Here is a 14,962-nt window from a genome sequence, read left to right as displayed (position 1 = left end):
CACAGCCACAAAATTAAAAACACCTCACAGCCACAAAATTAAAAACACCTCACAGCCACGACATTAAAAACACCACACCACCACAAAATTACAAACACCTCACATCCACGTGATTTAAAAACACATCACCACTACATCATTTAAAAACACACCACCACATAATTCAAAATACCTCACCACCACGTGATTCAAAACACCTCACCACCACGTTATTTAAAACACTTCACAACCACAGAAACAAAAGTTTGAGGGAGTAGTTCATTGACAACACAGACACTGCCAAGATATGTAAATATATAGATAGATGACTGTACCTGAGGTGCTATTTTGTCATGGTTTACATCAATCATAATACAAACAATTATATTGCACAAATGCATTTGTAATACAAGTGATATTACATTTTATAAACAATTGAAGTTGAAAAAAAAAAGTTTAAATACATTTTCCTTTTTTTTTTTTTTTTCAAACAAATTCAATGAAAATACCCTTAGGACATACCCACAGGAGAGATAGGTACATACCAGAAGTTTGGTACTATTTCACAAAAGTTTGAGGGAGTAGTTCAGTGACAAGAAACACAGACAATGCACAGATATATATATATATATATATATATATATATATATATATATATATATATATATATATATATATATATATATATATATATATATATATATATATATATATATATATATATATTGTTGCGGTTTTGAGTTTGTACTAATAAAGGTTAATTTTCCCCCTCATAGTTAGTCACACAACAACACGTAGCCTCGCGATAGTTCAGTTATTTCATAGTAAATGTAAGCATAGTCCTTTTCCTGTGTTAGTCTTGTGTTGAGTAGAATAATGAGAGTTAGGTCCTTCCATTGCCTTATGCCGCCTTATGCCGCTTTTGACTTTTGGCGCAAATTAACACGTGGCAGGCCTGGCAAATCGAGGCAAGACCGAAGGAGGGCGGAGGAGAAGCAGACGGTAAGAGCAAGCCGCCAATCAGGGCTCGAAGGGAGTGGCTGCGGCACTGCGTCACAAGGATGGTTAGAACATTCGAGAGCTAAGGGGGTTGGCAATATAACCCGTTGTGCGAAGCCCCCACCGCAGTTCTGTGGAAAGGTGAGCTTGCAAGTTGTGAGAAGGGCATGCGCTGGGTGTTGAGCTTGAGTAGTTCTGTGGAGGGAGGCGCTTGAACAAGTTCGAAGTTCTGTGAGTGTTGAGCAAGTTATGAGTTCTGAGAGAAGACGCGCATGAACCAAGCTATAAGCGCTCTCACCAATTAAACGCTCGGTTGAGCTTGAGGCAGAGCCACTATTGGGTTACGCGAGTGATCGTGCGCCGGCAACTAAACGCGCTGTGGAAAACCGCCAAGCCTGGCGAGAGACGCGTACATTTCCCTCCTGCCTGCTGTGCCCTTTGTTCGAGAGACGCGCTACAAGGACCCCTCCCACCGCCTGCTTGCCTTCATCGCGGGACGTGCTGTGACCGCTGAGAGCCATGCCGGGCGAAGTCGTTCCTGGATGACCAAGGCAGCGTGTGAACATCATCCTACCTTCATTTCCCCTCTGTGAGTGTGATCAGGCCCGTGTCTGGGGTTAACATAAGACTGTTTAAGACTGCTCTGTGTCTATGTACTTCTACCGATCATTGTACATAATAGTAATTAAACCTGTGTTCTTCCTTTATTCGACCGTCTCGTCTTTTCCATCATTGACTAAGCGTGGTACGAACAAAACCGCTCTAATCAGGTTCCAATACCAAAGGTAACTGCGCGGACCAGGTGGTACGCAATCCGCTCGGTGTACTCCAATTACACGTGGCTCGTGCGAGACTCGATTCCCCGCTTCCGCGGCGGCGCAGGTATTTAGGTACGTGCGAGAGTTGTCCCGAAACCCTTCCTTGCGTTTGCCCGGGAGGGGCGTTTCAAGTCTCTCAGTTACGCCGACCCAAAAAGAACAAGGGGCTTCATCTCCCCTTGGTAAGGGCAGGAAGGGCGGCGAAAACCGTAACAATATATATAGATATATACAGTATATACACGAGTACAAGACGATCCCATGTACAAGTCGACCCCAACTTTTTGCCGAAAAAGTTGGCCATTTTTCATATATCCCATGTATAAGACGGCGCCCCAGTTTTTTACCTAACATATTTTCGCAGGTGCATGCGTAAGCAAGCCATCCGACAAGCAAGACTAGAAACATTGGGAAACTATGGCAATTTTCAATGAGTAGCCTATGCATGCCACAATCATCCATGTTTTTATCTGGTCGTTTGTTTTGATCATATTGCATTATATATTGCATTTTATATTGCATATAAAATAAATGTATTATTATTATTATTATTATTATTATTACTGATTGGCGATCTGTGTACCGCTAGTGTGCGCAGCTCGGAATCACGAATCAGGAAGTGGTGTCCGAGTTATTCATCTCAATCTTATATTATCTCAATCATTATCCTGTTGTATATTTTATCATATATTTTATCACGTGAGACTGAGAAAATAAAGTTGCAACAAAGTTGTAAATAAATTTTGTAAATATAATTTAGGTAATTTCTGGTCTTGTGTTTCTCTCAATCATGTCTATGGTGGATACAAAATGGCGGCTACCAGGCATGAAGATGACGAGTGCAGTCATCTATCATGTTCATTTGCCATTTTGGCCTACCCAAACTGTTTCCTACGACATTTTTTCCTTGTTTATGTTCTGCAGCATCATCCCACAAAACATTACTCGTGCATAAGACGACCTCGATATTTAGGCCATAAAAATAATCTCAAAAACTCGACTTGTACACGAGTATATATGGTATACAGTACCGGTATATACAAAAGTTGAATGACACTCTTCGACATCACGATGTCGCCCGATATGCCTCCGCCCACATTATTACATCATTATACATACATGCACCAAATTTGATGTGAATCCATTTCGCTGTTCTCAAGTATCACATTTTTACTTGACATGATGTCAATTTTATCTCTGATGCACAAAATCACCTCGCTCCTCAACTTTGATGCCAAAATATAATCAGTTCATCTTTGCATCATATTGTATACTTATACCAAATTTGGTCAGAATCCAATCACTGGTTCACAAGTTATCACGGTAAGAGCATTTTTACATACCATGACCTCTGACCTTTGACCTCGTGCCCCAAAATTGAATCAGTTCATCTTTACCTCATTATACATACCTGCACCAAGTTTGACTAAGATCCCTTCAGCCGTTCTCAAGTTATCACGGAAACGAAAACCTTTCACGGATGGACGGACGGACGGACAGCCGTTCAACCTGAAAACATAATGCCTCTGGCGACTTCGTCAGCGAAAGCATGAAAATAAAAGGATAAAGTTTGCCATGTATCGTATAATAAATATGGGACATGAGAGTACTAGTCTTTGACGAGTGTTTCAGATGGGACAGGTAGAGTTCAGGACAAGGACTTAAAAGTTGCTGCAGCGTTCTGGCAATCGAGAAAAATCTCCAGACAGTAATAATAATAATAATAATGCATTTATTTTATATAGCGCTTTTCAGGAAGCCCAAAGACGCTTTGACAGAGTGCAAAACATAACGCATAGCAAAACATAAAGACAATTGCAAAAAAAGAAGAATCAATAGGGAAATATTCAAAGCACAAAGGAGGGAGAAGGAGAGGAGATAGTCAGGGGTTAGATGCTGTGGGTTAAATGTTGAATGCAGTGTTGAACAGGTGGGTCTTGAGTGATGTTTTGAATGTGGTGAGTGAGGAGGAGTCTCTGATGGTGTGAGGTAGCGAGTTCCAGAGGGTGGGAGCAGCGATGGAGAAGGCCCTGTCCCCCCAGGATCTAAATTTGGTCCGGATGGGGGGGTCAGGAGGTTGGTACCAGCAGAGCGGAGGTTGCGGGTGGGAGTGTGTCTGGAGAGGAGGTCAGCCAGGTAGGATGGGGCCAGGTTATGGAGGGCTTTGTAGGTCAAGAGGAGGATTTTGTACTGGATTCTCTGGGAGATGGGGAGCCAGTGAAGCTTGTAAAGGACGGGGGTGATGTGGTCACGGGTCCGGGAATGGGTGAGTAGACGGGCAGCGGAGTTCTGAATGTATTGGAGTTTATTGGTGATTGTTGAGGGTGAACCATAAAGGAGGCTATTGCAGTAGTCCAGACGGGAAGTGATGAAGGCGTGGATGAGGGTTTCTGCAGCCACAGAGGAGAGGGATGGACGGAGACGGGCGATGTTTTTCAGGTGGAAGAACAGTAATGAGTATTGTTCGATATACAATAACATTAAAGAACAGGGACGTCGGTAGATCTGGGGAAGGGGGAGGGCTTGGGGAGGAGGTCGAGGTACACAGTATAAAGCAAATGAACCAACCACCTTTAGAGGCCATTTTTCCCGCAGAGCAGGGGTTGGCCTTTTTCGGGCACCATGGTCCCCTTTTTGAAGCAATGTTTTATGGCCGGATGCCCTTCCTGCCACCAACCCTGTTAGTCGCCTCTTGTGACACACAGGGAATTACCAGTAAACTGGTACACAATTTGCCGACCTCGGAAGGATGACAGGCTGAGTCAACCCCCCTGGCGTTAATTCAGTGATCGACCGGGATTCGAACCCAGGATCCTAAGATCCCAAGACGGCACCCTAACCACTAAGCCAACACCAGGCTCATAAAGCAAATGAACACGACAAGGAATTTCAGGAAAGAAGTTGGAGATTGAAAGAGGTGGATTTGGGGTGTTTTAACGGGGTAGTAAAGATCAAGGTTTTGGATGGGGGGGTGAACACAAGAGATGGTGGTGAACAGCTGTTTTAAAGACCTGGAGGGAGGAGGGGGATTGAAGAGAGTGTGGGAGTTCGTTCCAGAAGCGGGAGAAAAGAGGAATGAAAGAGTGAAGGTGAGCAGAGTCTTGATTTTCGGCAATTTCACCAGAATAGGGTTGCTGCCAGATGTAGTGCGTCCTGCAGGAATATTTGGGGGACAGAGCACAGAGAGAGCTGGGGGAACAAGGCTGGAGAGGAGTCGGTAGAAGACAGAAAGTCCACCTGCCTGCCTGCGGTGAGAGAAAGAAAGGCCCTCAGAATCAGCTTCATCGTGGGAGATTCCAATGATTCTGAATGCTTTGGTTTCAAACGCGTCAAGCCGAGCTAGGAGTGAGGCAGGAGCACCAGCCCAGAGGGGAGAACAGTATTCCATTGAGCGGCGGATGAAAGCTTTGTATGTGGTGAGGAGCTCAGAAGTGCCCAGAAAGGACTTCGCACGACGGAGGATGCCCAGTCGGCGACTGGCTTTGGAGGCCAGCTTGGAAGTGTGGTTTTCACAGGAAAGATCATGGCAGATTGTGAGACCCAAAAGCTTGTGTGACAAAACGTCTTCAAGAGGATTGTTCAGAAAGTAGATGGGAGCGTTGTCCAGACGGTGTTTTCAGATAGACAAAGTGAGAATGCGAGATTTGTCAGGATTGAAAGACATGTTCCACTTGTTTGACCAGTCTGTGATTTTGTCCAGGTCTGCAGAGTGAGGTGGCTGCAGACTGCCTATCTGAGGGATGAGGTATGGAGCGGCAGAGAGTGGAGTCATCAGCAAAGAGATGGTTGGTTTGGTCAAAACCCCATTGTTGCTTCACAAGTTATCGCAGTAACAGGATTTTTACATAACATAACCTCTGACCTTTGACCCCAAAATCTAATCAGTTCATCTTTACATCACAGTACATATTTGATCCTAGTTTGATTTAAATCCCTTCAGCCGTGCTCAGGTTATTGCGGTAACAAAAACCTATCACGGACGGACGGAAGGGCAAACGGACAGTCAACCCGAAAACATAATGTGGAGGCATAAAATACATTTTAAAAAAACATTGACCGATTCACAGGACCTACCCTGGGATATTTTTAAAACGGAGCCAAAATATTTGCCAAACTGAACAAAAGAGCCAATAAAGAAATGACTTCAGGCATTATGTTTTCCGGTTGTCCGTCCGTCCGTATGGGAAACCTCGTTTTTCTCAGCAACCCTATGTCCGAAACTTTCAGGGTAGGAGTGACACCCACGCAGAATGTTTTTTATGATAATTGTGACGTCACATGTCACGTGGTATGGCAGCCATCTTGGATTAAACGCAAATAATTAAAAATATATTTCTCGGAAACCACTGAATGGAAAAATTTTAAACTTGGCACATTATCAAGTACTCCAAATGGGGGAACAAAAGCATAATAATGATGACATCATAGGTGAAGTGGTATACCAGCCAAAAATGTTTACATCAAATTCCTTACCCTAAAAATCTGAAATTGCATGCACATTATCTATGACCCATTTGTATTGAAATATTAAATTTATGACCATATGTCACATGGTTTGGCTGCCTTATTGGATTTAACCTAAAACCTTAAAAAAACACATCTTCTCCCAAACCACCAAATCGATTGACTCGAAACTTTACATGCGTCATTGCCTAAGAATGGCGATTAAAAGATGATCACGAAAACATCATTGGTCACATGGTGTGGCAGCCATATTGGATTTAAGTAAAATATTAAATAATGATATCTCTGAAACAGTTTACCCCATCGATGCGAAATTTTACAAATATCATCCAACACCATTGTTGCATATAGTTTGAAAAGGATGATGTCGTAGGTTACGTGGTTTGGCAGCCATCTTGGATAGAAAAACGAACCTTACCTGATAAACACGAAACTCCACAAACACCATCCCCTATCCATACATATGCAGAGTGTACATTTCTTATGGTCATATGTCATTTGGTGTGGCAGACATCTTAGCTTGAAAGCTGATATTTAAAAAAAATCCCTTCTCTGAAACCGCTTCACTGATCGATGTGAAACCTGTCATGGCTGGTGAAAATGTGATACTTGAAAACAGCTGAAGGGATTTAAATCAAACTTGTTTATTTTTAGGACGGTGAACGAGGGCATCTACCCGTTGTGGGACGATGCGGAGGCATATTGGCGACACAGTAGCATTGCTCTAGTTGCTGTATATTTTGAGCTGCAATCGCGCCCAATTGTGCAATTGAATTCCCAGGTTAAACCGTACATGCTGGCTGCAACAGCCACACGCTCAAATTGGTTAAAACATAACCACACGCCTGTGGGTTACCACACATGCACAAAACACATCCACTCGGGGTCGTGGGAGTTCATCTCCGGCCGTCTAGGGTTTCTAATTAAGGAGGCAGAGTCCGTTGACAGTAATATTCCCCTCAATTTATCAATTACCATGTGAGTCTAATCCAAGTAAATTGAATCAAATTAAAATGTTACTGAATTGTAATTTATAATCTATCTAATGCTTTCTTTTAAATTTAAGCAGTAAATTGTCATTAAAGAGCTAATCTATCACTGCTTTAAAATACCAACCAAAAAAACAACCTGCAAAAATCATTAAAATAAGAACTTCTTTTTTCTTTTTTGTATACAGAGTCGAGGCTCGTGAAAGAGCTAACATTTATCAAACAAACAAATCAAACAAACAAGCAAACAAAGTATATAAAAAGGGGAGCGGTCGACAAGATGGGGAGAGAAGGGGAGGAAGCACACAAACATAACATTTGAGAGCAGGGACATCGGGAGATGTTTTTGGAGGGAGAGGGCCTGGGGGGAGGCAGGATTTACAAACTGCTTTACAATTTCAAGATTCGAGTCAGACTGTTATTGGTGACATGCCATGTTATCAGTAAATTTACTACAAAGTGAAAGGTAACTTGGAATGTTTTACTAACTCCATCCTTTTTCAATTCACTACAGTCCCTGCTGAAGACATTTTCTACCTCACTTTGCCAATGTCACAGAATATTATTTTCTCCTCGGTAGGGGAAGGCGGGGCAAGTTGAGCATAGGGGTAAGTTGAGCCACCACCTCCCAGCCAGTTATGAATGAGTCAGACTTTGTGGTGGCGCCATCTATAGATGCCCCATTGCATAACTCCAAATTCTGCCATATTGTTTTCTAAATTGAAACAGAAACCAGTGTTGCAGAGGGAAAAATCCAATTTTCAGCCATAAAAATAAAAAAGGTGTAAAACAGGTAAGTTCACGTTTCTTCCATATGCAGCATAGATATAATATGGATATCAGATGACAATTGTTAGTCCAGGTATGTGTCTCCATTCTTGTCATAGACTTTAATACGATGGATGCATAGAATATGTGTGTATGTGGAGACATCTCAGAAAGTTCAGACTGGGGTAAGTTGAGGCAGACCCTACGGGGCAAATCGAGCCATGGCTCAACTTGCCCCGTAGGGTCTGGCTCAACTTGCCAACTCATGTTGGTGGAGATAATAATAATACGTATCACCATCTGATGTTCACCCATTTCCGAAAGCAACAGCAAGAAAGAAAACGAAAGCTGGTCGCAAAAAAGGCAGCACAAAGATTCTGACTGACACCCCAGTACGCCAGGAGCTTGCAGCCCTATCTGAAAATCGCAAACGGAAGCCATCAGCCAAGAAATCAAAGAGATGCTTGTTCAAAGCTAATGGGAAAAAGACATGTCCCCCAAGATCAAAAACCCCTAGTTCCAGTGAGACAGATGGTGATTCAGAAGTTGAGTATGATGACGAATCAGATGTGGACAGTGATATGGACATCATTGAAGGTGACTTTGTAGTTGTCAAATGTGCTGGCAAATCAAGATTTGTGCATTACATTGCTCGGGTTGATGTACTGAATGGAGAGGAATTTCAGTTTGAAGGTGTCTTCCTGCAGAAGGTTGCTGGAAAAGTTGGATCTGACAACCCAGTGTTTGTTCCAAACCCAAAGGATGAAGCAGGATTTGAACTGGAAGATATCGTGCGTAAGCTGCCACAGCCTAAGTGCGTTGGCAGTTCTGCCCGTTGTTCTGGACAGCTTGTGTTCAATTGTGACTTGTCAGTTTGGCAGCTTAATTGACTTGATTTCTGACATGTTTTAGTTTTAGTTCCAGATCCAAATGATGAAGCTGGCATTGATGAGCAAGATATTGTGCCTTAATTGCCACAGTCTGACTGTTGGCCTTTCTGGGTGTATTTGGGACACTTTTGTTTTATTGTGACTTAAAACTGTGGCAGCTGTTTTCAACTCAATCCAGCTGCCACATTGAATTATAACCATGAACACAAGGTACATGTAAATATTTCGTTCAGTGTTGTAACAAGTACATTAAATATTTTTCAGGCAGACCAATTTTTGTACTTCAGTTATCTTTATTTGGGGCAATGATCAACTATTTGGGATACTTTTTGTTTAATTGTGACTTGAAACTGTGACAGGTGGATTGAGTTGACTTTTCTTACCACAGTTGACAATCTTGTTTTTCTATGAGAGTGACTCAATTTGTTCGTAACTGATTACTATAACCATGAACACAAGGTAATCATTTCGTTCAGTGTTGTAGAACTTTACAACATTAAATATTTTTCTGGCAAAACAATGGTTTTCTACTTTAGTTATCTTTATTTGGGGCAATGATCAACTTACCCCTATGTGGTACAACTTACCCCAGAGGTTGGATCAACTTACCCCTCAGGCGGGCAAGTTGAGCCATTTGGCCTCCGTTTTTTCAAAGGTCACAGTGACTTTCAGTGTGGGGATAGAAAGTAAGAACTAGCTACAAAATGTTTCCCAAGGATTAAATTAGAAGGCAAGATACTCATTTGTGCAAGATCATCAGTAAGTTCAGTCCTAACATTCCAAGAACAAAAACTGGCTCAACTTGCCCCGCCTTCCCCTATTCAATTCTCCATCAATTCTTCAATTCTTCCCTCCATCAATTCTTCCTGGGAATTCTTCCAAAGCAAACTGATCTCTCTCATGCACAGATTTATCCCATCTCGCCTTCAGTTGTCTTACCCTTCCTCCCGTCCATGGTACACTGAATCTTGTGGTGAGGCAGTTGCCCTGAAACAACTTACCTTTGCCTCTTGGAAGGCTAATCCAACTGAAGGAAATCTCAGTTCCTTCCACCAAGCTCGGAACAAGTGTGTGTCTACCCTCAGGAGTGCCAGGAAGCACTATCTCTCCTCACTCAAGAATGAAATCTCAAACCTGTCTCCTTCCTCCAAATCCTGGTGGCGTCTGGTCAAATCCGTTTCTGGTGCTTGTTCCCCCTCCATCCCCTCCCTTACCTCAAAAGGCCACACAGTTGACATCGCACGTGACAAAGCCGAATGCCTCAACTCTGTTTTTGCCTCAAAATCCTTAGTCCCAAACCCATCTCTCTCTGTTCCCACCTTTCCCAGTCGAACCAAACTGCTCCTGGACTCTGTGACCTTCTCTCCTGACAAGGTGGAGGAGTTTTTGTCAAACCTCGACTCTGATTCTGCAACTGGACCAGATGGCATCAGCCCACGGGTCCTAAAATCCTGCTCTGCCGCTCTATCTCACCCTCTCTCTGTTCTTTTCACCCTATCCTTTGCTCAAGGTCATCTGCCAGCATCCTGGAAATCAACAAACATTACCGCTTTACACAAAAAAGGTGCAAAAACAGATCCTTGCAACTACAGACCAATCAGCCTGCTCCCAATTATCAGCAAAGTCATGGAATCCATCATTGCTTCGGATATGAAATCTTTCCTCTTCTCCAATGGCTTGATCTCTGATCATCAATTTGGTTTCAGACCAGGTCACTCTACTCTGGACATGCTGCTTCTGCTGTCTCAACAATGGATGGAGGTCCTCAATGCCAAACAGGAAATCAGAGCTGTCTCCCTTGACATATCACGTGCCTTCGATACGGTCTGGCACCCAGCTCTGCTCACCAAACTCTCCTCCTATGGTATCCATGGAAATCTCCATGCATGGCTTGCGGACTTCCTCTCTGGTCGTAGTCAACGTGTGGCCCTGAATGGATTTCTCTCATCTCCCCTTCCCGTTCAGGCTGGAGTTCCCCAAGGCAGTGTGCTGGGCCCTGTGCTTTTTCTGGTCTTTATCAATGATCTCTCCGACTCTCTGGAAAATCCTCTGTATCTCTTTGCTGATGACTCCACTCTCTGCCGCTCCATTCTTCTTCCCTCAGATCGGCAGTCTGCAGCCTCCTCACTCTCTGAAGACCTGGACAAAATCACAGACTGGTCAAACATGTGGAACATGTCTTTCAATCGTGACAAATCTCACACTCTTACTATGTCTCTCCGAAAAGATCGACTGGACAACCCTCCCATCTACTTTCTCAACAATCCTCTCCAAGAAGTTCTGTCGCTCAAGCTTTTGGGTCTCACCATCTGCCATGATCTTTCTTGGGAAAACCACATTTCCAAGCTGGCCTCCAAAGCCAGTCGCCGACTGGGCATCCTCCGTCGTGCGAAGTCCTTCCTAGGCACACCTGAGCTCCTCACCACATACAAGGCTTTCATCCGCAGCTCAATGGAATACTGTTCTCCCCTATGGGCTGGTGCTCCTGCCTCACACCTGGCTCGGCTTCACGCTGTTGAATCCAAAGCTTTCAGAATCATTGGAATCTCCCGCGATGAAGCTATCTCTGAGGGCCTTTCACTCACTCACCGCAGGCAGGTAGGTGGTCTTTCTGTCTTCTACCGACTCCTCTCCGGCCTTGCTCCCCCAGCTCTCTCTGTGCTCTGTCCCCCAAATATTCCTACAGGTCGCACAAGATCTGCCAGCCACCCTCTGATGGTTAAACTGCCGAAATCTCGGCTCTCTGCTCACCTTCACTCTTTCATTCCTCTTTTCTCCCGCCTCTGGAACAAACTCCCACACTCACTTCAATCACACTCCTCCCTCCAGGTCTTCAAAACAGCTGTTCACCACCATCTCTTATCTTCCCCCATCCAAAACCTTGATCTTTTCTACCCCCACTAATTCACCCCAGATCCACCTTGTTTGAAATTCCAACTTCTTTCCTGGAAGTCTTGGCAGTGTCCATATTTTTATACCTCTCCCACCCCCCCCCCCTTCCCATGCCTCCCCCCCAAAGCCCTCTCCCTCCCACAGTTCTCTCGATGTCTCCATGTCTCTCGGTCCCTGCTCTCAAATGTTGTGTTTGTGTCCTTCCCCCTCTCTCCCCATCTTGTCTACCGCTCCCGATGTTATTTGTTTTGTGTGTCTGTTTGTCTTTCTGTGTGATTAATGTTCGCTCTTTCACGAGCCTCGATCTTGTATACAAAAATAATAATAATAATAATAAAAAAAAAATTTGTATTTTAGCTTCATGCCTTACCTTCAGATTGCTTCAGACAAATTAGCGCAGGTTTCATACCGTAGTATCGTTTCCGTAATAATAACATGGTAAATATAATCGTAACACTGCAATCCCTTTGTCCTGACTGCAAAATCACTGGATTGAAGCGGTGTATGGTTGGTTCATTGTTGACTCGAAACAAATAGAATAAACCCAGTGTCTCAAAGCAATCTCTTCACTTTCATGGTGACAGATAGTACTTCAAAATAATTTAATACTTACATTATTTGTTAACTGGTATCCCCACCCAGGTCAGACTATCCTCTTCAACTAAAGTATCAAACAAGCCCGGCTACGCCGCTGCTAGACTTTTGGTCTTGTTTTTAATTAGAAGAAAATTAGCTCATTTGCTCAAAAAATTTGCTCAAAAAGCCCATGCACTTGAATACTTCAGTACAGGAAAGATTTCACAGCTCAATTCGCTGTCCACCTTTCCTTGATTGACAGTTTAAGCGATGCATTGTTCGAACAGTTAGAAAATAAAGTTTTTCAATTTCAATGAGATGTGTTTTTATTGACATATAAGACAGCTGTTATGAAATTTCCCCTCTTGCCAAAAAACATACCCAATTCAATAAAAATTTAAAAAAGTAAATAAATCGCCAATTTCTTTTTTGCGACATTGATGAATGCTAGCTGAAGTCCTACATTAATGATCCCTTGTCAATTCCTTTTTGACAAAAAAATTATTCTGCCACACTCCCTTGGCTAAATTACACCTTGATCATAGAATGGCCAAAAAGTAAAAAACATTTCTCCAAAAGCAGAACCAACTGGAATAGTTTAATAAAGTCCATTTGAAAATTAAAAGGCATAACTGCATTCTTCTTTCCCAGAGTTGTTCAAAAACAATAAGTGTAGAATGCTTGTAACTTCCAAGGTTTGTATCTCACCTGACACTTCGGGTATGATAGAGGAGCACTGCTTTGGTTTGTTATTATATTATGGAGAAGTATTTCCCCTCGCAAAGATCCGGAAGCGACGTAGCTGTCATTCTCATTGTAAGACACACAAGTCACTGCATCCTTGTGATCCTGAAAAGCAGTGAACAAATACCTGCCCATCATGTGTCAATGATATATACAAATCAATGCTGTATCAAGACCGAGTTAAAACAAAATAAAACTTAGAACGGCACTCAGTAGAGCGATACCTCCACCAGGCTGAACAGTTTACGTTTTGTTTTATCCCACTGATATTTTGGATCTGCGTCCGGACCTTAATCAAAATCTAATCGGTTTGTTCCTGTCACCTAACCAACTCATCCACAAAGTTTTGTCAAAACCCAACCACAACTTTTTGAGATATCCTGCCCAGACAAACAAGTGAAAAATCACACATAGAGCGACACTTGCCAAAAGAGAACAAAGTAGAATGAATAGCACTCAGTAGAGCAACCTTTTGACCTCACAAATAGTTGGTGGTTGGTTTCAGTAGGCTGATATGCAAATCCTATTCAGATTTCAACGCAGATGAAAATTGAGGATTTTAGAAATTTGGAAAAAGTGGTTAGGCCTATGTTGACCTTTCAGCCTATGCTGATCTCAAAAATAGTTACCTTCGCAAAAGCGGAAGGTTATGTTTTGATCGCTGTGTATTTATTTGTATGTCTGTGTGTGTGTGTGTATGTTATTCGCATAACTCAAAAAGTATTCAACCGAATTGCATGAAATTTGGTGGGATGATTGGTTATTATACGGGACACATTTGATTAGATTTTGGGAGCAATCGGGTCAAAGGTCAAGGTCAAGGTCACGAAAAGGTCAAAATCGTATTTTTACCATAGCGCGGTCAATTTTTATCCAATTGGCATGCAACTAATGCCAAAATGTTCAGAATTCAATGCCCGATCTTGTTTGTCATAACTCGGTCAATTCTTATCCGATTTGCATGAAATCGGCACCAAACTGTTCACTGTTCTGTTCCCTACACTCCCATGCCAAGTACAGAACAGTAGCTGCGGCGAAGGTATGCGCTCTACCGAGTGCCCGTTCTAGTTGATGGTTGAATTCAGTTCGCCGATATGAAAATCCTATTCAAATTTCAAGCTAATCGTATGAAAATTGAGGATTTTAGAAATTTGAAATGGTTGTTGACCTTGGCCTGTGTTGATCTTTTGGCCTGTCAGATCAAAAATATTTCATATAATAATAATCCGATTATAATAATCCGATAATAATCAGATCTCAAAAATATTTGGTGGATGAATTCAGTAAGCTGATATGCAAATCGTATTCAAATTTCAAGCCAATCGGATGAAAATTGAGGATTTTAGAAATTTGAAAAAAGTGGTTGACCTTTTGATGCCAAAAATATATTGGATTTTGTTGGACCACCAACCCCACCAATTGGTGAAGTTTTGTGAAGATCGGTTGAAAATTGTGACCTGTAGGCAAGTACAAGTGAGCGGACAAACAAACCAACAAACAAACACACAAACAGGAGTGATCAACATACTTGTCAAAAAAGACTTGTTTTTGCCAACTAATAAACAAACAGAGACAAACGGGTGAAAACATAACCTTCGGTGACAGAGGCAATAACCATCTGCCTCAATCAAACCAAACAGAAATACATGTCACAGCAAAATAAAATCTTACATTGAATGATTTCTGTAGCTTATTGCTCTTGCAATCCCAGATGTTGACCGCTGCATCCTTTCCACCACTCAGAATACAACTGCCACTCAAATTTGTCGCCACACAGGTCTGCCCTTTCTGGGAAGATTTAAAGAAATGGAATCTCAAAAATGTAAAACGGATGCAAAAGAAA

At 42.5% G+C, this 14,962-nt stretch overlaps 1 protein-coding gene across 2 annotated transcripts in view; it reads right to left on the bottom strand.

The window, feature by feature from the left end:
• Window positions 1-14,962, bottom strand: part of NEDD1 (NEDD1 gamma-tubulin ring complex targeting factor) — a 226,229-nt gene that overhangs the window by 191,628 nt on the left and 19,639 nt on the right. For both annotated transcript variants that reach the window (XM_078767272.1, XM_078767277.1), the window contains exons 4-5: window positions 14,791-14,907; window positions 13,084-13,224 (exon numbers count right to left, since the gene is read on the bottom strand). In XM_078767272.1, coding sequence (XP_078623398.1) covers window positions 13,084-13,224; window positions 14,791-14,907 — 258 coding nt within the window. The remainder of the gene's footprint in view (window positions 1-13,083; window positions 13,225-14,790; window positions 14,908-14,962) is intronic.

This window comes from Myxine glutinosa, chromosome 1 (assembly GCF_964187855.1).
Source record: "Myxine glutinosa chromosome 1, kmMyxGlut1.1, whole genome shotgun sequence".
Lineage (NCBI taxonomy): Eukaryota > Metazoa > Chordata > Myxini > Myxiniformes > Myxinidae > Myxine > Myxine glutinosa.
This window is presented reverse-complemented; position numbering and strand designations above follow the sequence as displayed.